Source organism: Brachyhypopomus gauderio, chromosome 6 (genome assembly GCF_052324685.1).
Source record: "Brachyhypopomus gauderio isolate BG-103 chromosome 6, BGAUD_0.2, whole genome shotgun sequence".
NCBI classification, from domain to species: domain Eukaryota; kingdom Metazoa; phylum Chordata; class Actinopteri; order Gymnotiformes; family Hypopomidae; genus Brachyhypopomus; species Brachyhypopomus gauderio.
In genome coordinates, this window is record NC_135216.1 from 23,396,935 (window position 1) to 23,422,220 (window position 25,286).

Consider the following 25,286-nt stretch of genomic DNA (forward strand, 5'->3'; position numbering starts at 1 on the left):
TGACTCATTAAGAAGACAGTACACTTCACAGTCAGTGTTGGACCAAAAAGGCCTTTTTAGGAATTCATGTTAGACATTATGATAAGTAATTTGAATAGTTGAATTTTAAAGACATTTGAATATTCTTTTTGTCATATGTGTGTTCTCATCTCATCTTCCTCTCTCTCCCTCCCTCCCTCTCTCTCTCTCCCTCCCTCTCTCTCTCTCTCTCTCTCTCTCTCTCTCTCTCTCTCTCAGGGGTTCTTCCGCAGGAGTATTCAGAAGAACATGGTTTACACGTGTCACAGAGACAAGAACTGCATCATCAACAAGGTGACGAGGAACCGCTGCCAGTACTGCAGACTGCAGAAGTGCTTTGCCGTTGGAATGTCCAAGGAGTGTGAGTGTTAGAGCTGTCTTATCAACTCTCTCTCTCTCTCTCTCTCTCACACACACACACACACACACACACTGGTATGCAGGTTTTTGCCCTTGATAGGTTAAATCTATCACTCTTTCTCTGAGGACAATGGCCTGTGTCCCAAATGGCTCTCAGAATGCATCAGCAGGTAAGCAAAGTGAAAGTGAGCATCTCTCTCGTGCAGAGTGCACTAGGTTCCCTGAGCCCTCACTTCCACAGCTATTCCTGGCACAGCTCTGGTAGTAGGACTGAACTAGACCAGCTCAAACAAACTACAAAGCCACGCTTTCAAATCTCTTTGTGGTAAACTTAAGAAGCCAGATTAAAGGTCAGGCACGAGTGCTCCAGTGTGCCTTGAAATGAGCGAGTGGTAATGCCAGTATGTTATGATGACATTGTATGTCATAAAATCTCTGGCATCGGGCTATAAGAATCCCCCCTCCGATAAATACCATGGAAATATCATGCGGGCTTTTCATTTTACCCACCCCACCCTTCTGCTCGTAATAACCCACATTGTCGTTGCTGTTTGCGTTTACCATAGTCTTCAAAGATCGGTGTCATTGCGACCGATCGCTCGCGCCATTGTGTGCTGAAACCTGCAGCTGGCGGGAGACAGGGGAGCAGACCCGGTTCAGATATGAGGGTCGTATGGACCCGGTTCAGATATGAGGGTCGTATGGACACGGTTCAGATATGAGGGTCGTATGGACACGGTTCAGATATGAGGGTCGTATGGACCCGGTTCAGATATGAGGGTCGTATGGACACGGTTCAGATATGAGGGTCGTATGGACACGGTTCAGATATGAGGGTCGTATGGACACGGTTCAGATATGAGGGTCGTATGGACGTCGGTCTTCTCCTACCCTGCTGGCGTCTGACTCACAAGCCCATTAGGTCTTGATGGTTTCCTCTAGATATACCAGTAAGCCTGTTTCACCGCTCACACTCTTAATTTAATAAATATGTTTCTGGAGTTGCTTTGTCAGGCAGTTTCAGACCGAATTGGAAAAGCTACACTAGGCGTGGCCGTGGCCCGCTGGGGCGCGTGCGATTCGCCTCCTGCCCCCGGGGTACCTGGAGCTGCCTTGCAACTGAGACCCTTCTGCCGCTGAACGCACCATTGCCTCCTGGGCTCGACGTCGGGAGGGTGGGTGGGGTGTGTGGGGGCGATTATGGCCAGGCGGAGTGGCGCGCGTTATTGGCTCCCCTTCGTTCGCCCCGGCCATCTCCCTCTTCACCGGTCGGTTTGAGGCGGGGGAGGGGAGGAGGGGGCGGGGCAACTCCCTCCCGTGCGCTTTTGTTGGGATGAAAGGACAGATGAGACAGGTCGCCCCTGACGACTGCGGCGAGCTTGTGGCAGGCGTCCCTCCCGGCTAAGATGGATTTCGCTGGACTAAACACAACGGTAGCGGTATTCGTGCTGCTGACTGTGGGCGGAGCTTCTAACTGAAGTAGGAGGGGCCCCGGGTCATGCTGATAACCAGCATTAAAGCTCAAAAAACACAAGAGAAGACATTTGCATATACGTATGTGTGTCTGTGTGTGCGTGAGTGCATTTATGCCTACATGTATATGATAGAGACTGCGCTGTCCAGTTAGGCAAGCGGCCAGTCTCAGAGACGCTCCAGGTCTTTATGTGATGATTGTATGGCTCTTTATGTGACAGCCACCTCAGAGATTCACTTTTCCATGAGAATGGCAGCAAGACGGTCCCTATTCACTCAGTCTCACCCTAATATGTCATGTAAGAGTGTCTCTGAACTGCCGCCCAGCCCCACGTGCTGTAATAGAAAGCTAAAGTTAGTGCTGTTATTAGGCTAAACAGCCTTAAGGAAGATGTCAGCAGCTGGCTGCCACCCGGTAAGCCCCGCCCCCTCCCCACATCCAGCCATTGCTGGGCAAAATCATTAGTAAACAAAGGAAGCCACAGCTTGCTCTACCTCTCCCTTTCTCTCTCTCCCTTACTCTCTTTCTCTCTCATTCTCTCTGTCATCTATGAACTCTCCTTCCCTCTCATCCTCAGTCTTTCTCCCTCTCCTCTCCTTTTCCTCTTGTCTCTCCTTCTCTCTCCTTCTCTCTCTCTCTCGTTCTTTAGCTGACTGGATAAAGATCTGCTGCAGATTTAACCACTGTGCTGAGTTTCTGGAGTTAACATCGCTGAGATTATCTCAAGTCCTCCAGTTATTTCAGCGGAGACTAGGAGACAGAGAGAGGGGGACAGGGAGGAGGGAGACACCCCGGGGACAGCTGGCTTAGGCCCCAGTCCCTCTTCCTTCCCTTGAGCTCTCACCACACCAATCAGTGCTCTCTCCATCACCTCGAGATTGACAGGCGCACGCACGCGCACCCCGGACCCGGCCCGGCCCGACGCCAGCGCGGCCCCGCGTAACGAAAGCGGGGGGAGAAATATCGTGCTTATTTACTCGTGCATCTGTCGTGCCGGTGCGACGCCGCGGGACCGCATGCCGCACAGATGGCCGGCCCGCGGACGCCCGGGACAGGAGTGTGATCGACGCACGCCGCTACCGACACGGCTCGGCTCGTTGGCAAGCACGCCTCCCACTAAGAGTGGCTGAGAGGATTAACCGGGGGGAGGGAGGACGGGAGGAAATGTGAGCGCCGGGAGCACAATAACGTATCCGCACACGCAAAGACAGAGGTGAGAAAAGGATTCCCAGGTACAGAGGGAGGTAGACAGAGGACGAGGTGGGAACAGAGAAGGAGACGGTAAGGGCAGGGACGGGGGACGGTAAGAGCAGGGATGGTAAGAACAGGGACAGGGGGACGGCGGTGCAGTTCAAGGCGAGATCTCTGTTATCAGTCCAGGACTGAGAAACAAGGCAGATGAGTTACAGTTACACCCTTACACCAAACACCTCCCCTTCTCTCTCTCTCTCTCTCTCTCTCTCTCTCTCTCTCTCTCTCTCTCTCTCTCTTTCTCTCTCTCTCTCTCTCTCTCTCTCTCTCTCTGTCTCTCTCCCACATGCCTCTGTTATCATCTCGAGAGGGTCTTTGAAGTGGAAATCAGACCCCCACCCCCGCCCTCTCTCACGTCTGCTGACAGCTCACCCCGATCTTTATCTGCATGCCTTAAGTATTGCTCAGTAGAGGAGGCGATTAAGCTGACTACAGCTGCTACTTGGAGGAGGATGGCGAGCCACATCAGGGGCATGTTTCAGTCCCGGGGATGGAGCGGTTCCCACAGATACAGGGCAGGATGCGGGCAGCACCCTCACCTGGGTTTAGCCCCTCCTGCAGTGGGCTGCGCTTACATTGACCTGGATGCCACGTGACATGTCCTGAGTGTTAATGGACATTTGCTGAGCATCACACAATTGAAAGATTTGGTAATATGGAATTTTTTATGTTTTAGTTTATTTACTTATTTTACTTTTTGGCTATAAGTTGCTCTTGGCAGATCTGTTTAATGCTGTATGATTGGCTACTTCTGAAATACATTTGCCTCTGAAATGCATGGACACACACACACACATGCGCGCCCGCACGTACATGTACAACAGTAATACATGTACACCCCCCCACACTTATATTATCCTAAGGTTTCTCTCACATTGTCTTCCTTGTGCATTCCCTGGGAATTTTTTCTTGACACTCATCCTCATTTCTCAGGGGTCTGAGCTTGGATTTTTGCAAAACTGCTTTGGGACAAAGTTCCCTATAAAAAGTACTGCACAGACATCAACCTCTTCTGAACTGAGCAGGGCACATGTATTTGCCATACAAAACCTACAGACCACATGCACACATGCTCAAATACTCACAAAGTGTAATGTGGAGCTAAATGGCCATTTCCCCTCCAAGTCCTGTTCATGTCATGTAGGGGATTAGGAGGACGTGTCTCCGACGGTTGCGTTTAACACACCGACGGCCCCGACAACACCCTGCTCCTCCCCTTCCTCCTCCCCCTCCCCCGCCCCCTCCACACCCGCCGCTGTAAATATGTTATCTTCCAGCGACTGTTGAGTCCCTCCGTTAGATTCCTATCACACTACAGTCTCTGGAGCGTGACAGCCAGGGGCACCGGCGCAGATGGAGCCCAGGTTCTTCTGAATTCGCTCAGCTGGGGTCACGGAGCGTGTGGCAGAGGCTACAGGGCCTATTCATTAGTCCACACAGCATGCTAATGTGCTAACGCGTTAACATGCTAATGCATTAAGGTGCTAACGTGGCGCTGGATGTGGTGAAGGGTCACATGGGAGCCACACGGGCCGTGCTTCTCTGTTATGTTTACGATTCGTCTTCTCGCTTTTGCCATCTTTCCCACCTTTGTCTTTTTTTTTTGTATTACCCTCCTTTTTCTCTAGGCCTGCATGGTGTGATGCCTTAGCCCCCAGGCGGTTCGCTGGCCCCGTTGCAAAGCATCACAGCACCTCTGCTATCACGCCTGTGTTTGTGTGTGTGTGTGTGTGTGTGTGTGTGTGTGTGTGTGTGTGTGTGTGTGTGAGTGTGTGTGTGTGTGTGTGTGTGTGTGTGTGTGTGTGTGTGTGTGTGTGTGTGTGCGCGCGCGCATGGCCGTCACCACAAAGGCACGAGGACTTTTCTGCAGTAGTGTAAATGGAGCTCTGACTCACACTGCGCCCACCACCCGTGCTGGAAGCCTCCCCCGTCCCACAGACAGCAGCACGCGTCTCTTCCTTTAGCGTTCGCTTGCTAGTTCACGCTGTTGCTGCACTGGGACACATGAAGGGGATTCTCAAGTATCGTAAGCACAGAAAGAGCTTGGTTAGGCCACCATATTCCCCTCTCTTTTTTCAGTTGGACTCTGAAGTAAAAATAACAGTAGCATGTGAGGAAACTGCTCTGCATTCGGGAGCTGGCAAGGTTGTCCCCTCCGTCCAGTTCCCTCCCACACATCCAAAGACTGGACCAACACTCCCTGAATGAGTTTAATACTCTAATGCACACATTCTAAAACTGCCACACTTGACGTTAAAAATGACCGCAGCGGCCTTATGGGTAATTATTCTTTTTTTTTTTATTGTGGAGCTTTTGACACTAAGATTGCAAATCAGAGGTTTGCGCAATAACAGAGGTCTTAGCAGAACGAGGCTTTAACATCAAATTAAGCTCGAGACAGTCAAGAGTCCAAAAAATGAGTGAAGTGATCAGAGCAGCTTCTTGATTTGATCTTACAGCAGTATGTGAGGTAGTGGATGAACTGGTATCCTGACTGGGCCTCCTACTGGACCCCATACTGGGCCCCATACTGGGCCCCATCAGCTTCATGTCATTTCACAGATCCACAGACACTCCGGCACGTAGGACAAATCTGGGCCATATTTGTGACCTTCATCTGACAGTCCAATCAGCTAAATGATTCCACATTTGATTAATGAATTAAAAACAATAGGCACAGAGGAGGTGATGATCGTGCCTTCGCACTATATATAGTTAATCACACTTTGTGAACGTATAGGTCAAACTGTCACGTGACCGCGTGACCCTGCGTCACTGTGACGTGACTGCAGCTCCATGACGGCGCAATAACACTCGACACAGGTGCTGATGATGGCGGAAACTCCCATCATGAAAGCAAGCCGCACTCGTTCAGCTGCAAGACAGCCGCATCTGATGCCGTTCGGTGTGGGCGGGGCTCGTTCGGACAGAGCTGACTGGACGCGAGAAACATCGATGGGCTGAGGAGTGACATGGTGGGACAGCCAATGGAGCAGCAGGTGGTTTGTTGGTTACACGTGTAAGGTGTTGCACGCCGGCCTCTACGCAGCCCTCTTCTGCGCATGCAGCCGTCTGCACACAGAGCAGCTGACCTTTCTGCAGACACTACTGCAAATTAGGGCAGACAGTGACAATGATTCTACAGTGTCTTAAAATCTAAACTTACTTCCTAAAACGCTGTAAAATGTGCTTTTTCCTATACAAATTAGTCGTAGTCTTAGATTCAATTGAAATCACGCTTCAGTTGTACTGTGGACAATTGTATCTGTTGGAAATGCATTAAGCCTAGAATAGGTGTAATGCCCTGTGCTTTGGTCATGCATAGAAAGGTTTGCTAGCATTGAGACAGATGGCAAGAACAGGTTATAGGGAGAATTTAATTAGGTCAGTGGGAATATATGCATCTCAGTGCAAATGTTCTTTTCAATACACCGAAATGAATGAAGAAAGTGAACACAGATGATATATTTATACACAAGTGTGAATATGCTTTGGCTAAGTGGTCAGCCATTGCTTTCACATTTGAGCTATGCCGGGGTGCATATTGTGTCAGGGGTCTGGTCTCTGAGCTTTGCTCGGCTCTGATCCACGCAAACACACTCCACACCACAAAACACGAGCTCCTCTCGGGCGTATTGAAACTGGACAGTTCCCAGCACCAGGTGTTCTTCAGCTCAGCTGCCGCTCAGCTCAGCTGGCTTGATCAGACCCTCCTGTATTAATCATGGCCGCTTGCTGCAGAACTCCAACCCTAGCTCAGAGTAAATGGGGTGGAGGGGTGGATGAGTGATGGGGGGGGGGGGGGGGGGGGGTCAGGGACTGATGGGGGAGGGGTCGTGAGCGAGGGGCGGAGCCGCTTCGTCAGTCCGGGCCCCAACGCTTCGACGCTGCTTCCCAGCCACCAAGGACTTATCTATTGCGGCTTCTGAGCGTCCTTGACGCAGATAAATGCCTCTACTCTGAAAGCCACCTCCACGCGGCTCTCTTTGTTCAGCACTCGCAGACGCATTTTCAGTGGCCACTGGGGAAAGGAATGAGAGGCATCAGTTCTTATGGGCTTTCATTTGAAATCTAAGGCCAAATATGATGGAGTTGCTTTGAAATCTAAGGCCATCTCTTATAAGATCCAAATATAATGGCGGTGTGCTTCAGCACTTACCTGGACTGTGATATCTCAGAAAAAATGACTTAAGGAAAGCAAAGAGTCTGATCTCATGTGGGTTCTGATCAAAGGTATCAAGGTAATTTCCATGAAGTAAGCTTTGAGTGCACTCATGCCGGCAAAACCAGTGTGAGTTAATATCACAAAAACTCTCCTTTTACATATGCGGTATTAGATGTGAAGCAAAACTAAAGACTTAGCATGGATTATAAAGGCTGATCATTCATACATTTCTATACATAAATATAATGATACATTTATCTAACATTTACAAGTTTTATCCCAACCTATTTAACAAACTATGCCATGTCCTTGAATGACATTTACGGCTGTGCCTTATCAAACAAATCAAAGTACACTTACAGCTGTAGACAAAACCAAGTCAAACTTTCAGTGTCACGACTGGAGGCTCCTCGTGCTCAGAGGGGGTAGTGATGGAGGGGGTAGTGACGGAGGGGGTAGTGATGGAGGGGGTAGTGATGGAGGGGGTAGTGATGGAGGAGGGGTAGTGATGGAGGAGGGGTAGTGATGGAGGGGGTAGTGATGGAGGAGGGGTAGTGATGGAGGGGTAGTGATGGAGGAGGGGTAGTGATGGAGGGGTAGTGATGGAGGAGGGGTAGTGATGGAGGAGGGGTAGTGACGGAGGAGGGGTAGTGACGGAGGAGGGGTAGTGATGGAGGAGGGGTAGTGATGGAGGGGTAGTGATGGAGGAGGGGTAGTGACGGAGGGGTAGTGATGGAGGGGGTAGTGACGGAGGGGTAGTGATGGAGGGGGTAGTGACGGAGGGGGTAGTGATGGAGGAGGGGTAGTGATGGAGGGGTAGTGATGGAGGAGGGGTAGTGATGGAGGGGTAGTGATGGAGGAGGGGTAGTGATGGAGGGGGTAGTGATGGAGGGGGTAGTGATGGAGGGGGTAGTGATGCAGGGGTAGTGATGGAGGAGGGGGGTAGTGATGGAGGGGTAGTGATGGAGGAGGGGGTAGTGATGGAGGGGGTAGTGATGGAGGGGGTAGTGATGGAGGAGGGGTAGTGATGGAGGGGTAGTGATGGAGGAGGGGTAGTGACGGAGGGGGTAGTGATGGAGGAGGGGTAGTGATGGAGGGGTAGTGATGGAGGGGTAGTGATGGAGGGGTAGTGATGGAGGAGGGGTAGTGATGGAGGGGTAGTGATGGAGGAGGGGTAGTGATGGAGGGGTAGTGATGGAGGGGTAGTGATGGAGGGGTAGTGATGGAGGGGTAGTGATGGAGGAGGGGTAGTGATGGAGGGGTAGTGATGGAGGAGGGGTAGTGATGGAGGTGGGGTAGTGATGGAGGAGGGGTAGTGATGGAGGGGGTAGTGATGGAGGGGTAGTGATGGAGGAGGGGTAGTGATGGAGGGGTAGTGATGGAGGAGGGGTAGTGATGGAGGGGTAGTGATGGAGGGGTAGTGATGGAGGAGGGGTAGTGATGGAGGAGGGGTAGTGATGGAGGGGTAGTGATGGAGGGGTAGTGATGGAGGAGGGGTAGTGATGGAGGGGGTAGTGACAGCCGCTGTGTTCTGCCCTCGCAGCGGTGCGTAACGACCGGAACAAGAAGAAGAAGGAGAGCCCCAAGCCGGAGCTGGCGGAGAGCTACGAGCTGACGGCGGAGCTGGAGGCCATCATCGAGAAGATCCGCCGTGCCCACCAGGAGACCTTCCCCTCCCTCTGCCAGCTGGGCAAATACACCACGGTGAGCACTGCGCCCGCGCCCCCTGCTGGGGCCCGCACTAAACACGGCACACGGTGCTGGAGAGGTGTCGCCAACACCATGGGTTCAGTTCCCTAGGAGCTAACATACTGTTATATGTATGTGTGTGTGTGTGTGTGTGTGTATATATATATAAAATGCTATAGGTGAAAATGTGTTCGGTTAGTATACTTAAATGCAGAATTTCCAGTGACGTGGATGACTGTGTTAAATTAAGTGAGTGTTGCTCGTTCGTAGTTTTTGTGCCGCATTCACAGTCGAGCTCAGCAGGTGAAATAAGGAAGAATCCGTGCAGGTCCCCGAGAACGCCACGACGGTGATCGAGCCCCGGCCGTACCTGCCGCGTTCGCAGATGCGATTCTTGAAGAGGGACAGTGGGAGGCGGAAGTCGTGCCCAGACAACCGAATGTGCGAGCGTGACGCGATCGCTGCGTGTTCAATGGAGCGGAAGCAGAGGGCCCGAGCTTCGTAGTTACCCGGCGACCGGCTGTTTGGTTTAGGCCTCAAACTGGACTTCTCATGGCGCAGAGAACAGAGGCGATCGATCATGGCTGCTCCGCTCTAAATCCCTCTTTAATACAGCCAGAGTGCTCAATTATGAATGCTGTCTACAGCAAATCCCACCAAACTATTCAATAACTTCCATTCTTTCCCTCCGGCTTTCTCTTCCCGTCCACGGACTTCAATAGGCTTTTCTCCCAGTGTTTGGAGGCGCAGTGCTTTGGATATTCAGTGGAAATCAATAGAGGTGAAATAAGATTAGACAGATCCTAACAAAGGGTGTCTGAACGTTGGCTTCATTATTAATATAAGGTGAAAACAAAGGGGGCAGGTTTGACTTTATCTAACGCAGGCAATCTGAGAGGCTTGTGGGATGCTGATTAGGTCGCCGCGGCGAGGAGACGGCTCGTTACGGGCGTCGTTAGGCAGCGAGCGGCCCGCGAGTTCATGGCGGATCTGTGGGGGAGGGGGTTCAGACCTTCCTGTTCTCAGCTGCTTCGATGAACGCACGAAGAGCAGGTTGCACAGAGGTTTTGGCTCGGCGGGGGGGGGGAGTTAGAGCCCTTCTGTACAGTTCTCTGTTCCTCTCTGAGCGAATGTTCCCCAAGCAGTGTTGGCATGGTGGAGGCTGCCTGGGATGGTTCTCGCACCACGAGTCTTGGGCCACGGCTGCAGGGACATGTTGGCAGGCCCAAAGCGCCGAATCAGAATGAGGCAGCCCTAAGGGGCAAAATGCATCATCGAATCGATCAAGGGGCAACCTCGTGGAAGCCGACCCCGACGCGACCTCTTCGAAGCCGACGCCTCGGCATCACGCCTTCAACAGTTGCCTTCGGCGATCATCCTCATACTTCACGTGTCAGGAAACGGGGTCGCAGTCCGGGAAAAGATCCTAAATCTTGGGGCATATTCAAAAGAGACGTCTACACCCTGACAAGCAAGGCTGACGTGTAGATCTCTCCTCCTGATAGTCCGGACTCGGGAGATCCTCCTGACACGTAAACAGCAGTGTAAAGAGCTGCAGATTGATTGATGGCCCGATAGCAGGTTGAGATTAGGGCCTGTTTTGAGTGATTGGGATGTGGAACGGCATTGCGGATGTGACTGACAGCGCGCTAGCATTCGTCTCCGGCTACATTAAATATAGCTCCAGCCCAGTATGCGGTAGCCGAGATTGACGTTCATGCACCATTATCGGGGCTCAGATCGGCAGGTTCTGCAGTTGGTTTGTGTTGGTTTGTGGGTAAATATGTGATGCACGCACAAACAAACACACACACACACAAACACGTGTCAAAGCCTCTTCTTTTTGGAAGGATGAGTCGGTCTCCTGATGCCCAACCGCCGCAGCACGAAACAGGAACGTTTCGCTGTGTAAGAAAACATTTGAGTTATGTCTTAACTCCAGCTGTCATCTTGCTTGGCCCTTTGTAATAGGGGAGAGGATGAAAGTCATAATAAAGAAATAGCACTTTACAAATGCCTAATTCGTATCTGAGTGTCATTGTATTTTCAATAACGGATTTAACTATGAGCTTATGTGGACAAAAGCTTCAAAGGGAATGAGAGTCAGTATTTATTATGCAAAGGCGGTGCAGAATAAATGACTGAAGCTATTTTAATGCGATTTTAATAGCAGCGAGCCGCTTTGACAAGAATGTTATCAGCTTATCTGCTATCTGCTTAAGAGCTCGTAAACAATGACATATAATTCTATAGGCAAAACAGCCAAAATATTTCAGTGTTTATAAAACCAGCAGCTGTAAATGAACATCGTGTGCAGTCTTGAACTTAAATGAACTTAAATTGGGAGAAATTTTATAAAAGAAGTAATTGTTTTAAAAGGCACTGTTACTTTTAGCGCATATTTTTTAATCGCTCTCTCTCCCTGAGCTGATCATTGCCCAAAAAGCCTGTGGAAAGGGGGCAGTATAGCAGGTCCTGTTTGCCCAAACACGTGCAGCACAGGGTATTCACACACACACACACACACACACACACACACACACACACACACGGCCCTAATCTGGCTCAGAGCTAATCATCCTCCCCCACTGCCTGGGAGAAAGTCCTCATTATCACTGGCGATTGGTTCCTGACGTGCCTTTGGAATCTCTTTATTGGGAACAGTGAAGGGGCCCCGTGCTCCCCCAACCCCTGATTCTCCCTCTCCAGATTAGGTTAAAGCTCCAATTATGCGGCGAAATATTCAAGCCGGGCTCCTCTGTGATTCGGGAGTTCACCAGCGGGTGAGGGAGAACAGCTTAGGACGACCATGAATAACGCTTTATTGACAGCCACAGTGACGAGCGATGACCCAGGCGACATCGGAGGCAAAATAAAAGCACGCCGGGCGCAGCTCTGCCTCTCCCCCAGCAGGGGGCTGCCCCGAGATCGCTCGCTCGCGAGATATTACCCACATAACGGCCGTGCCGTTTCGCCGTCATTCCGAGCACGGACGTAATTTCGGGGGGGACATGTCCCCCCCACTTTTTCAAAAGCCGGCTTTGGTCCCCCCCAGTTTTTACGGTTAAAACCAAATATTTAAATAGCGACGAATCCATGCCCCCCCCCCCACTTTTGAAATCAAAATTACGTCCATGATTCCGAGCCCCCCGACTGGCCGCCCCAGAACACCCGCCCCTGCCCTGTAACCGTGGCGCTCCTTCTGACACCGGCCGCCCATTTTCCGATGTCGCGAGTTGTCTAATTTGTTTGGATAAATGCCCCGCAATGGAATTAGAATTCCCCGGCCACTTCCTTGTTTTTCTCTATTGAATTACGTGGCTGCAGTAATTGACTGAGATTGCGATGGGGGGATCAAACGTGCCCACTGCTCCATCGCCCCATCCCGCCCTCCATCCCGTCCCCTCTGCTCCTCCACACGACCCCCACCCCCACCTCCCCCCCGGGGCCCTGGCAGGGAGGAGGAAGACGAGTGGCTTTAATATCTGCACCTCTGCTGTTTCCACGCCTTCTTCGCCCGTGTGGCCCAGCCCCTGCCGGCGCATGCGTGTGGCGTGTTCACCGCCGGGCTCCACCAGTGCACCTTCCCCTTAACTAGTGACATTGCCTCTCCCCTTTAACCAGAGATCAGATTAAGGCGCCTCCCCCTTTAACCAGAGATCAGATTAAGCCGCCTCCCCCTTAACCAAAGAGCAGATTTACCGCCTCCTTTTTGGCCGCTGCTGATGGCCACAGCCTGCCTGCCCGCCGGGGGAATTAGCAAGAGTGGAGAGGGCAGCCTCTCCTCCCACACGGGCGTGACTGGGACTCTTCAGGCTCAGTAATCAGCCCAGGTGCTGGTCTGCGGGCTGCAGGACGTCTCACACTTGATAAAACGGCGTTCTTGACAAAGCCGAGGCAGCGTTCTCCAAAGCCATGTCCAGCGAGGTCGTAAACTTAGAGGTTTAGTCCCAGTAGCGGCTTCATTTTGTATGTAGCGGTTATAAACACTATCCATTTAGCAGGGACTTAATGAACAGATGTACATCTGCTCAGAGAAGCGCATCTGTTTATTTAGCAGACTTGCAAAGCATACAGGAAGTCAATGTCACAGTGATAAAGAGAAACAATTAGCAACGCCAACTACTTTGCAAGGGCAGTATGATCTTTTTACGATCAGTAGCGCATGTGCTCGCAGCCGTTCCAGCACAGACACTCGGGGCAGGACAGAGATTAAGATTTTGTTGCCCGGTTGTGGACGCTGAAGCCCTTCTTAAGGCACCTTTGAAGAAAGTGTCCTTTTAGATGGAACCACATCCTCATGCATGAAATTGTTTCTAATTGGATTCAGTGGTTTGAATAAGGCAGATACACAGGGCTCCTTTTAGCAGTGTGCAGTGTGTTTCGGTACCGATGGCTCGGGGGCCTGATTCTCCATGGTCTTGCACTTTGCCTCAGGACCACAGAGGAAACAGTCAGGGTCCAGGTAGTGGGGACCATAAAGAGAATGCTCTCTCTCTCTCTCTCTCTATCTCTCACTCTCTCTCTCTCTCTCTCATTTTTGTCTCTCATTCTTCCCCATTTTCTCTCTCTCTCATTTTCCACCTCTCTCTTAGCACCCTCTCTCTCTCCCCCTCGTTTGGTGCATGTATGTAGCACGGACCCGGGCTGTCTGATGGTGGCAAGCTCACAGGGACGACACAGATGGGCTGTTTAATGTAAACTGTTGGAAAACAAACAAATTAGCGTCAGCTGCTCAGATGGCGGTCTCGCTGAGCGGAGCGGAGCAGAGCGTGTGCGGTCGAGCGCTCCAGAGCCCTGCGCCCCACTCCTGCCCTCGCAAAACGCATCTCGGCCCCCCAAATGGTGCTCGGTCTGGCCCGGTCCGGCTGCCTCCTGCTTAGCGCCCGGGTTGGCCGGCTCTGGTGTTTTTCCCCACGTAATCTCTTCCTCTTCCTCTGTAGTCGGCACTGTTGTTCTAGCTGTGGCTACAGCAGCTAAACCTCAGTGAAGCAAGGCGAAATATTAACTTCGAAATAGTTCCGGATGAAATATTAACTTCTAAACACTCTGGATGAAGTTTTAAAATGCTGTTGTCCAGATAAACCACGGACAGCTCTCTCCTACACATGGAGACCTCCCTCTGTCAACCACTCTCCTGTGTGTGTGTGTGTGTGTGTGTGTGTGTGTGTGTGTGTGTGTGTGTGTGTGTGTGTGTGTGTTAAAGGCTCATGTGTGTGGTAGCATCTCCTTCCTTTTCCTCTTACAGGCTGTCACAACTCTATCAGTGATCCCCATATGTGGGAGTGGGAACACAGAATTCAGTCACAGCACAGCTCAGTGTCTGAGACACACACACGCACGCACGCACATGCGCTCGTGCACACACATACACACACACACACACACACACACAGCAGACTGTGTTCCAAACATACACACACACCCACATGCACGCGCACATGCAGACACAAATGCCTGCTTCATTAGAATCAGTTGATGGCTTTGTCAAGACATCTTTTTCTACAGTAGTATTGTGGAGTATATAAACACAAAGTTGTGTATGTATACAAATGTGTACAAAGTTTTTATAAAAATGTTTGTGTGTAGATATTGAGTGTGTATGTGTGAGTGTGTAGGCCATGGAGATCTGTCTGATCTGTCTTGACCTAATTGACTGTGTGTGTGTGTGTGTGTGTGTGTGTGTGTGTGTGTGTGTGGGCTCTCTCCCTCTGCAGAACTCCAGTGCTGACCACCGTGTGCGTCTGGATCTGGGTCTGTGGGATAAGTTCAGTGAGCTGGCCACCAAGTGCATTATCAAAATCGTGGAGTTTGCCAAACGAGTGCCTGGATTCACCGGCCTCACCATCGCTGACCAGATCACTCTGCTCAAAGCTGCTTGCCTGGACATACTGGTGAGTGTGTGTGTGTGTCCTGGAGGGTCTCAACAGGATCAGGTAGAGAGGACAAAGGTCAGACGACACGTTCTGCTCTGTACTGCCAGGACTGGCTGCCCACAACAGCACTCAAAACCAAACCAAATTGTCTCAAACCAAATAGTCAAATCAGGCCTCGAGTCAGTCTAAATGAACATGGAAGGTTCCCCCTGAATCTTGCAATTCTACAGAAGAATTTTCATGCCATTACAAAATATTACATGAAGCACAAGACCTACAAATGTTTTTAAAAATTCATGTAATGAAACACCTTTTTACAGATCTGTATTGGAGTCATACTGTAAACATATATACGAAATGAATAAAGCAATTACCTGTTCTCCTCTCTGAATGTTGGGACTATGGTGGACACGGTGAATCTACTCAGGTTGGGCTGAACTCAGAGTGCTGCCTCCCTCATAGTCAATCCATGGACAAGAACGTGGTCCATGATGGTTGCCCGTATTTCAACTTAAGCTATCATTCTTCATCTCGTCCCTCCTCTTCCCCTTACTCTGCCTCTCTGACTGTTTCTATCCATAGTGAAATATCTACCAGGCCTCCTTGTACTGGCTTATATTGGGTTATTCACATCATTAGCCACATGTGTGATCAATTAAGAGTCGCGTTGTTTAAGTTGTGACACTTGCGCTTTATTTGAGTTTCACTTTTGCTACCTGTGTTTACCATTATGCAACCCAAGTGCATCACAGTGCAAAATGTGTTTTAGTTTGTGAAAATACGTTTGTCTTAATAGGTGAAAAGTGCTTAAGGTTCTGCCAAAAGGGTGAACCTGTTGTGACTAACTAGGTGAAATGTGCTTATGGTTCTGCAAAATGGGTGACACTTTTAATAAATGGATTTAGGACACTGAGAATTTGGTTCAGACAACAGAGTTTTGTGTTTTAGTAATTGAGAACAACTTGTAAGTGTGTAAGTCCACAGGTGTGCTGCGTTCCTCGGTCCAACCCGCTCCTAGCTGGTATTGATGAGACCTCGTTGGTTAACCTGGACATACTGCCCCCTCTGCCTCACCTCACACACCAGATGTTTCTGTAGCTGAAGGATCTGCTCAACTCCCTGTTTGTCTTCCGCCTTTGATGGAAATGTGGGCCACTTCTAGCGTGAGGCCCCTCTGGTCGTGTATGTGTGTGTGTGTGTGTGTGTGTGTGTGTGTGTGTGTGTGTGTGTGTGTGTGTGTGTGTGTGTGTGTGTGTGTGCACCCACGTGCACAAATGCATGTGGAGACTGCTGAACTCAGGTTGCCGTGGTAATGAGTGAGAAACAGAGCAGAGAGGCAGAGAAAATGAGAGAGGAAGAAAGAGGGAGAGTGAGGGGAGAGAGAAGGAGAGAGTGATAGCGGGATAGGGAGGGAGAAAGAGGGAAAGGGAGAAAGAGGGAGAGAGAAGGGGAGAGGGAAAGAAAGAAAAAGGAGAAGAGGGACAAATCACTGCTTGATTTGATTAGCACCATCCTTAACGATTGGGGAGGGAGAGATGGAGACAAAACAATGAGCCAGCAGCACCCAAAGCAACTCTCTCTACCGCTCTCTCTCTACCTCTACCTCTCTTTCTCTACCTCTTTCTCTCTACCTCTCTACCTCTCTCTCGCTAACTCTACCTCTCTACCTCTACCTCTTTCTCTCTGCCTCTACCTCTACCTCTATCTCTACCTCTAATTCTCTACCTCTACATCTCTACCTCTAAACCTCTACCTCTCTCTACCTCTACCTCTCTATCTCTAAACCTCTACCTCTCTCTACCTCTACATCTCTACCTCTAATTCTCTACCTCTCTACCTCTACCTCTACCTCTCTCTACCTCTACATCTCTACCTCTAATTCTCTACCTCTCTACCTCTAAACCTCTACCTCTCTCTATACCTCTACCTCTCTCTACCTCTACCTCTCTACCTCTCTACCTCTAAACCTCTACCTCTCTATACCTCTACCTCTCTCTACCTCTACCTCTCTACCTCTAATTCTCTACCTCTCTACCTCTAAACCTCTACCTCTCTCTAAACCTCTACCTCTCTACCTCTACCTCTCTACCCCTACCTGTGTGGAGGTGGTCTGACGCTGAGCCACACCACTGACCTCAGGTGGCCAGTGGTGGTTGTCACCATGACCCCAAGTAGAGCTTCATCTTCCTGCAGCAGTAGCAGCCACGCTCACGCGCATGCAGCTTCTTCATATAAAACCACCTTCGCCTTTCCGGGGTCGGCGGACGGACGAGTCCGAGGGTGTCGAGTCAGGGTGTCGGGCGCTGACATATTTCGTGCGGATTCCATGCCGAGCGCGCAGCTGGGCAGCGCCGACATCGTGAACACGCGTGACCCCACACGTGACCCCATGCTGTTTTTCGAGCAGAGAGGGAGAGGTCCCCGGTACCGTCGGGGAACGCTGCCGACAGTTTATTTTTGGCATGGCTCTGTTTCCTCCAACACAGGGAGGGAGGGAGGGAGGGAGAGAGGGAGGTTGGGAAGAGTGTGTCCTCTTAACAGATGGATTGGCAGAATGTCTTTAAGCAAACAGGATGTTCCTTATCAGTGAGTGAGTTTGTGTGTGTGGCTGTTTGTATGTGGTTGGGGGGGTGATTAGAAATTGACTTTAATACAGCACACAAGAAGCTGGGGCCTGAAGCCACTGTGTGTCCCTGACGGCTCCGCTCTCTCCTCCCTTAACTCAAACACACACACACACCCAGGCACACACACACACACACACACACACACACACACCCACACACACACACACACACACACACACACACAGAGCACGGGGGCCATTTTTGCAACAGTTTGCCATGTATGTTGTTTTGTTGTTTTCAAAGAGGATCTTTAAAGTTTTGAATATGTTGGTGGAAATTCATGATTATTATTCTGAAAATACAAAATACAACCTTCGCCTTCACATCACATTTGCAGCCACTATGTATCTCTCTCATACACACACACACACACACACACACACACACACACTGATCCCAAGCCGGCTTCACCTCGTCCTCTGTGATGTCTGTTCACTGCGGCATTGTACTGTGGAGTTTGGCTTTAGAGGGTGGATCAAACAATAAGTGTGTGTGTGTGTGTATGTGTGTGTGTGTGTGTGTGTGTGTGCACTCGAGCCCAGCCAGCAGCCATGTTTTATTCCGTTTCATCTTCTTGACGTTGGTGCCAATCACTGTCAGCATCTGCTTCAAAGGGCTCATATATCAGCCATCCACAATGCCTCTTCTTCCCCCACACACACCACCTCTCACTGTGTATTACGCACATGTGCACAGCTCATGTATATGTGCACACATAAACACAATCCACACTCTGGGCTCAGAGACGTGCGCGTGGACAGTGTATTATGCATGGAAATGCATCTGGGCAGTGTACTTAGAGACACGGGTGTGGGCTGTAATTAAACACAGACCCTCGGACATGGTAGCTGCAAACAGCAGGCAGACACTTCACCTTTTGTGTCCTCGAAATCACTAACAAACTCAGAGTCATGAGCCCTGCAACCCCACAATAATAATCTAGCTGTGTGTGTGTGTGTGGACATAGATCCTGCGTATCTGCACGCGCTACACTCCGGACCAGGACACCATGACCTTCTCGGACGGGCTGACCCTGAACCGCACACAGATGCACAACGCAGGCTTCGGGCCGCTCACGGACCTGGTGTTCACATTCGCAAACCAGCTCCTGCCCATTGAGATGGACGACACGGAGACGGGCCTGCTCTCAGCCATCTGCCTCATCTCCGGAGGTGGGCACCACACACACACACACACACACACACACACACACACATAGAGCGCTGCCGATGCAGCTGAGAACTGGTCACATGGGACCCTGTAACAGGAAGTGTGTGGCAATGTTGTGTGATAGAGAGGGCCCTGGAGATGAATCTAAAGTATTCCACTACCCAACCGCTAGTCGTGTTATCAGGAACTTGTTGCTGTGAGGAGAGGAGACATAACTGGGAACTGGTACTGAATGAGACTGTAACTTTCTTAGCTGGTTGCTCCGCTGTCTGTGAACTTAGCCAAGAGCCCCGTGTAGCCGGACAGCAGCAGTGGCTGTTCACAAAGCGAACAAGAACAGCGAGAAAGAAATAATCCCACCTTAGGAAAAGAATCGTTTGGAAAAGAGGGAGCCTGACACCAGAAGAGAGGCTGATGGCACGTTGTTTGTGCGGTCCGTTGAATCCGGTTCTGCTGGTGGTTTGAACTGAGGTAACGAGACATCCCGCTCATCACCATCGCCGTCACGCCTTCTGTGTGTCAGGACTGCCAGCACTTGAGTGGTGCTCCCAAGAGCAGCTTAGCACCTTGTTAACTACCCCCCCCCCCCCCCCCCCCCCCGTCTGCCCTGGTGGAGGGCTACATTGCTCAAAGCTGTATGGCCAGTTATATCCCCATCAAATAATAATAATTAATTCCATTTTAATGACAGTGCAATTGGACATTAAGACACGATGGGTGTTGTTTAAAAACTGCAACAGATATGCCTGGCAACAGTACATATTTCAGTATATTATATGACTATATAAAAATAGTCACATGTTGCCCTCACAAAGCCGCTCCACTGAGAGCCCGTTTTGGGAAAGGAGGGATGTGATCGCGGGCTGTACCTGACTAGTTTGACTAGTCACCTCATAACTGTGAGTCATGTCATTTACAAGTGAAGCTCCCTTCAGTCATGGATATGAATCCGGGCGCAGTGTGAAAGGTGCGAGCTCGTCTCTGTGTGAGCTCCCGAATTAAATAACGTCTAATGAAATAAGACAGGGAGCGCTGCTAGGTCCCCTCTGATATGTGGGCACCTCAGAGCTGCCATGACGAGACGCATATGTGCTACGTGTTATTATTGAGTTTAAGCATGCCTCCTGTGTGTGTGTGTGTGTGTGTGTGTGTGTGTGTACACCATCCCCACTGCACAGGAAATTAGAGCCCTCAGGATATCTCACTGTCTCCCAGGGCTAGTTTTCTGTACTGCCAGAACACGCGCACACACACACACACACACACACACACACACACACACACACACACACACACACTTACACTCCCACACACTTCCTCATTCCCACAGTTTTGTCTCAGAATAAGGTGTGCCTGTGTGAGCATGATATATTTGACTCAGGGGTCTCAAAGGCCAGTGCTGCGCCCAGCATTACACACGCTTGCATAATCCAGAGGTATGCTAAGAAAAGCATCGCAGTGTGTGAGGGTTAACGTGCTACCGAGCTGTTAAGGGTCATTTTCACAGCGACACTGCCACCTAGAGGCTATGAGTCACCTAGCACAACACCTTCATATTTAAATCCCCTCTGTCAGAGTATGTTGTCCAGTCTGTTTGAATTTGAAGTGTCTGTGGAGTTACAGTGGTCATTGTCCATATCAGGTCAGTGGTGTAGGGAACTTTATTGCACTGCTTCTTATTTTGGAGTAAGTTGGGATTGGAAACTGTGATGGACTGGCACTGTGTTCAGGGTTGGGACCCTGTGCTGTTCACAAAGGCTTCTGGTCACCCCTGAACTGCTGATGAATAAATGAATGCATTAATGTACAGTATGTAAGTGTGTATATGCTGTAAGTAATTGGACATTTGAATGTTCAGTTATTTCTTGGCTGGCTGTGTTGTCATTTTGTTGGTAGTTTCATGCACAGTACAGTAGATCTAAGAAGACGTCTGGAGTTGATTTTAGATGTGGCATTTGGATCGAGCACAATAGAAGGATCAATAATAACACATGACACAGAGATGGTGGATCAACCCCAACATTTATTATATCAAAAACAAGTGGTGTGAATAAAGTAGTAACTCACTGGTGATTTTACAGTGGTGGAGTTTGGGTTATGTTTACAGGATTTCTTTAGGTGCTTAATAAACCTTAGAAAGTTGTGGGACTCATGGGTGTATGAGATGCTAAGTGTCGTAGCTGAGTATATAATGGAGGACCTGGCTGTTGTTTTTCTGGACCAGATCGGCAGGACTTGGAGGAGCCGTCGAAGGTGGACCAGCTGCAGGAGCCCCTGCTGGAGGCACTGAAGATCTACGTGAGGAAGCGCAGGCCCAGCAAGCCCCACATGTTCCCCAAGACCCTCATGAAGATCACAGACCTCCGCAGCATCAGCGCCAAAGGTACAGGAGTCGTGGCAAGGATGGAAGTTTGGACGAGTGTAGACACATTAACCAACTTCTATCTATCTATCTATCTCTCTCTATCTCTCTCTCTCTCTCTCTCTCTCTCTCTCTCTCTCTCTGTCTCTAGGTGCGGAGCGCGTCATCTCTCTGAAGATGGAGATCCCCGGTTCCATGCCGCCCCTCATCCAGGAGATGCTGGAGAACTCAGAGGGCCAGGATGGACAAAGCTCCACGGAGGGGAGCAGTGCAGACAAAAACCACAGCTCCACTGATGTCAAAGCCTCCGCCCCTGCCTCCACCTCCGCCCCTCCCTCCACCTCCACCTCCACCTCTGCTTCTGCCCCTGCTGCCCCCGCCAGCGCCACCCCCTCGCCCTCCCCGGAGCCCACAGACGGCTCGGCGGCTGGCTGTTCCTCGGGCGAGGAGCCCTAGAAGCAGAGCACCTACCACCTCAATCTCACACACTCCTTTGCACAGTACGGGTGGATCATCTCTCCGGTCCAAAAGATGGTTTGTTTTTGTTTTGTTTTTCTGCGTTCCACCCGTCTTCATATGAAATGGAAAAACAATTAAATCACGGCCGACAAGGACCGACACCATGTAAAAAGAGAAAAAACGTTGAGCCCTTACTGGCATCAGCACTGCTGGACTCGCCCACACATAACCTGCAGCACACACACGTGTGTGTGTGTGTGTGTGTGTGTGTGTGTGTGTGTGTGTCCTGGATACCACCTGTAACAAAGAGGTGAAACTCCTCAGGTTTCCTGTGTATATATATATCAACCTGCATGACGGGCTCTGAGTTTGATTAAGTGTTTTTTGCTCTCTCTCTCTCTCTCTCTCTGTCTCTCCCTCTCTCCATGTCTTCTCTCGCTCTCTGCCTTTGACTTCAATGGCCTACATTGTACATATCATCGTACAATTAGATCTCTGTATAAATTTTGTGGTGCTTTTTTCATTGTCTTAAGTACTATCGATTGAGGCAACAATGTTTAAAGATGCGCAGAGCAAATCTGTACACGGAGAAAAGTGGCGCTATAGAACGTAGCTCTAACTTTGCAGTGTGCGGGCGACGGCATTTTACATTATCAGAACACAATTTTCAGGAGCCCTCTTGATCAGTGTTACTGTTTGCCCTCTAGTAGAAAAGAAAGCTCACGTGCGCATCTTTAATAGGGGGTGGGGGTGGGTTTGTAAAAAAAAGTCCTTTAAAATACAGTAATATAGAATGTTCTTGCATATAGACAACATGGTCTAATATTTTATATATTGTTCATATTTAATGCTGTTCATTTTTAAAGGAAGCTCTTTGTTGTTGTGTCTAGATGAGGAAGGTCTACACAAACACACCTAGGCTGTGTGGAATACAGTCCCTGATAATGTAGGAAGATTGTAGGAACAGGCCATAGACAACCATTTACTGTCCAAACCTGAACATTATTACAAACATGGATCACGGATCTGGAATGATAAAACCAAGATTTTCACATTTTGTAATTTAGTAGTCTTGCATTGACTGAAAATGCACTTATTTAAAAACAAATGAACATTTACATTATACTCCAGCATCTACAAATCTGAGAGTGACCTTGATCCAGTAAATGTGTGTCTATTGCCAAACCCCACTGGAACAGCAGCAGCTGGATCGCCCCAAACGCACATCGATTCTGTGTCACGTGACCAGAATCATCGTCATGCTTAGTTGTCTTTTTTCTCCTTGTTGTGGTTTTTGTTGTTTGAGCAGTAACTCTTGGGGACAGTGGCGTCAGTTCACCTGGGCTGTTCCTGTGCCCCTGGGCTGTTCCTCTGTCCCTGGGCTGTTCCTGTGTCCCTGTGCCCCTGGGCTGTTCCTCTGTCCCTGGGCTGTTCCTCTGTCCCTGGGCTGTTCCTGTGCCCCTGGGCTGTTCCTCTGTCCCTGGGCCGTTCCTGTGCCCCTGGGCCGTTCCTGTGTCCCTGGGCCGTTCCTCTGTCCCTGGGCCGTTCCTCTGTCCCTGGGCTGTTCCTGTGTCCCTGGGCTGTTCCTGTGCCCCTGGGCCGTTCCTGTGTCCCTGGGCCGTTCCTGTGTCCCTGGGCTGTTCCTGTGCCCCTGGGCTGTTCCTGTGCCCCTGGGCTGTTCCTGTGCCCCTGGGCTGTTCCTCTGCATCAGGCAGCTTGGAAACGCTTTTCCTTTTCTCCCACTCGCTCATTCTGTGAATGGGAAGATGGGTTTTCTTTTAAATAGTGTCTTTGGCCCTTGGACTGAAAAACACCCACAGAACGCTAAAGAGATTCTACACGCCACTTTCCCCTTTCAACTCTGACCTGTAAACAGAAAGAATTAGTTCATTGACACTAAAAAGCTCTTTTCCTCAGGGTAAGCTGTGCTCTTTGTAAAATACCTCTTAATGAAACAAAGTGACTTTAGAACGCTACCCCTCCCTCTCCCCTCCTTTATTAAGGTGACATATGATGAAGTCTGGAGTTAAAGACACAGTGGTTCGCACTGATCTACTTCAGTTTGTGTATATACAGTATTTCATGTCTGCAGTAGCATTTAAAACACACATTGGCACTTAAGTCCCGACAGAAATGGTCAAATGTTTGAGACCAATAATCAAGGACATCAAAGTTTCATATCAAGGACACAGAAAGCTCCAACGTTACGCCCCTAAATTGATTTGATGGTCCCATTCTTCTTTGATCTTTGGAAAAGCTGCACTTCTGGTCATTTGCGTGAGTGAAATGGTCCCTCAAAGACTCTCCCCCCCAACTGCAAGATGTATATAACGTCTCCTCATTCCACCCCCATGCACATCACAAGGGCAAAGTGACTTGTGTCGGTCCGAAGCATTTCTGAATGCGAGTGGTACCCAGTGGCAGCACTTACTCTGAACAAACCTGCAGTTACTCCGTTCACTTCTGCATTATTCCTCCACGGCAGCGGCTCTTCTCCTGCCTCTCCAGCTCTCGCTAGCGCCCTCCTGAGGGCAGGGCAGGACTCGCCGCATAACGCAGCCCCTCGCTTCTTTGAGCTGGAGTTTCACAGCCAATGAATGTCTTCTTCCCTTCAAGCATCAGAAGCTTGTGCTCCACTGAGCAAATCTACACGGGCCTTTAATTGAATTCGGCTTTTTTAAAAACCCCCAACAGAAAATTTAGAATTCCTGTTTATGGTCTCAAGAATTAGCAAATTTAACTATTGTGTTTAGCACTTTCGAAATTGTTTAACACCTTCTGAAAGGTTTTCAGCACACATTCATAACTTATGAAGTTATGAAGTCAGGTATAGATTTGATCAGCCTGGCTAATCAGAAGCTACTGATGCTTAATAGCCTACTTTTTAGTGCTTTTTGTAAGTATTGTTGAATGTGTTAATAGTTGCTATAGGTCTACATGTCATAATTGCTGCCAAGTACTGTCGGAGAAATATGTGCGGATGTCGTGCGGTTTTAACCCTCTTCAGCAGTGAGCTTCCCTGTGCGTACCGTCACCATAGACCTGAATGGCATCAGCTTATAGACTGCCTTTATGGTTGCTCATGACGAAAACAGTAGGTGTTGTAGAAATCAGTTCTTTTACTCTGCTTAAGAATGAGATTAAGAATAAGCTGTGAACCCAGTCAAAGGTCATAATCCCATGATCCATTTGCCCCGCGCCTCACTTTTCGTCTTCGGAACAGTTTTGCCTTTTGTTGTAGGTTTCAATGCCGAGACACTGTCACCAATCACACTAAACTCAATCAGCTGACAGTGGACTGGACCGAACTGAGCCTTTGATGGATCAATCTCGTAACACTGAGGGAAACGTTTGAAGAGAAAAAAAAAAAAAAAAACGCTCGACACCTTAAAAAGACGCTCTGGCTCTCTGCCAGTTTTCGCACAGCGCTGGTACGCCAACTGCTCTAATCTGAAGCTAAAGAAACTGTTACACTACGCCTTTCCGTCTCCATCACGCAGTGTTGTGAAGTTACGTTGAGACATACGGCATTTCGTTTAATCGCAGGACAACCACAGGACGGAGGGGACACACATGGGGATGAAACGACCTCCGACCTGCCCATGCCAGTACAGCTGCAGCGCCTGCAGAACATATCTCGTCTATTTTGGGTCATTTTCATCTGCGTCCTGTTTGTACATTAACCAGGCTTTGTATGTACATATACTGTTTACCATGAACTCTCCTGGAAAAATAATAAAAATATATTTATTTTAAAATAAAGATGTGTGGAGATATTTGGACGCTGTGGTGTCTTACCTGAGCATCAGAATACTGGCACGGCGCTGCTGTTCAC

The 25,286-nt window shown here is 49.7% G+C and overlaps 1 protein-coding gene across 1 annotated transcript; it reads left to right on the forward strand.

Annotated features, from left to right (window-relative positions):
• The first annotated feature begins 240 nt into the window (after positions 1-240).
• Positions 241-25,188, forward strand: LOC143517356 (retinoic acid receptor beta-like). Its single transcript, XM_077009765.1, has 6 exons — positions 241-379; positions 8,812-8,972; positions 14,675-14,851; positions 18,428-18,632; positions 20,855-21,013; positions 21,144-25,188. The coding sequence occupies exons 1-6, from the start codon at positions 268-270 to the stop codon at positions 21,446-21,448; spliced, it is 1,119 nt and encodes a 372-aa protein (XP_076865880.1). The 5' UTR covers positions 241-267; the 3' UTR covers positions 21,449-25,188.
• Positions 25,189-25,286: the final 98 nt, after the last annotated feature.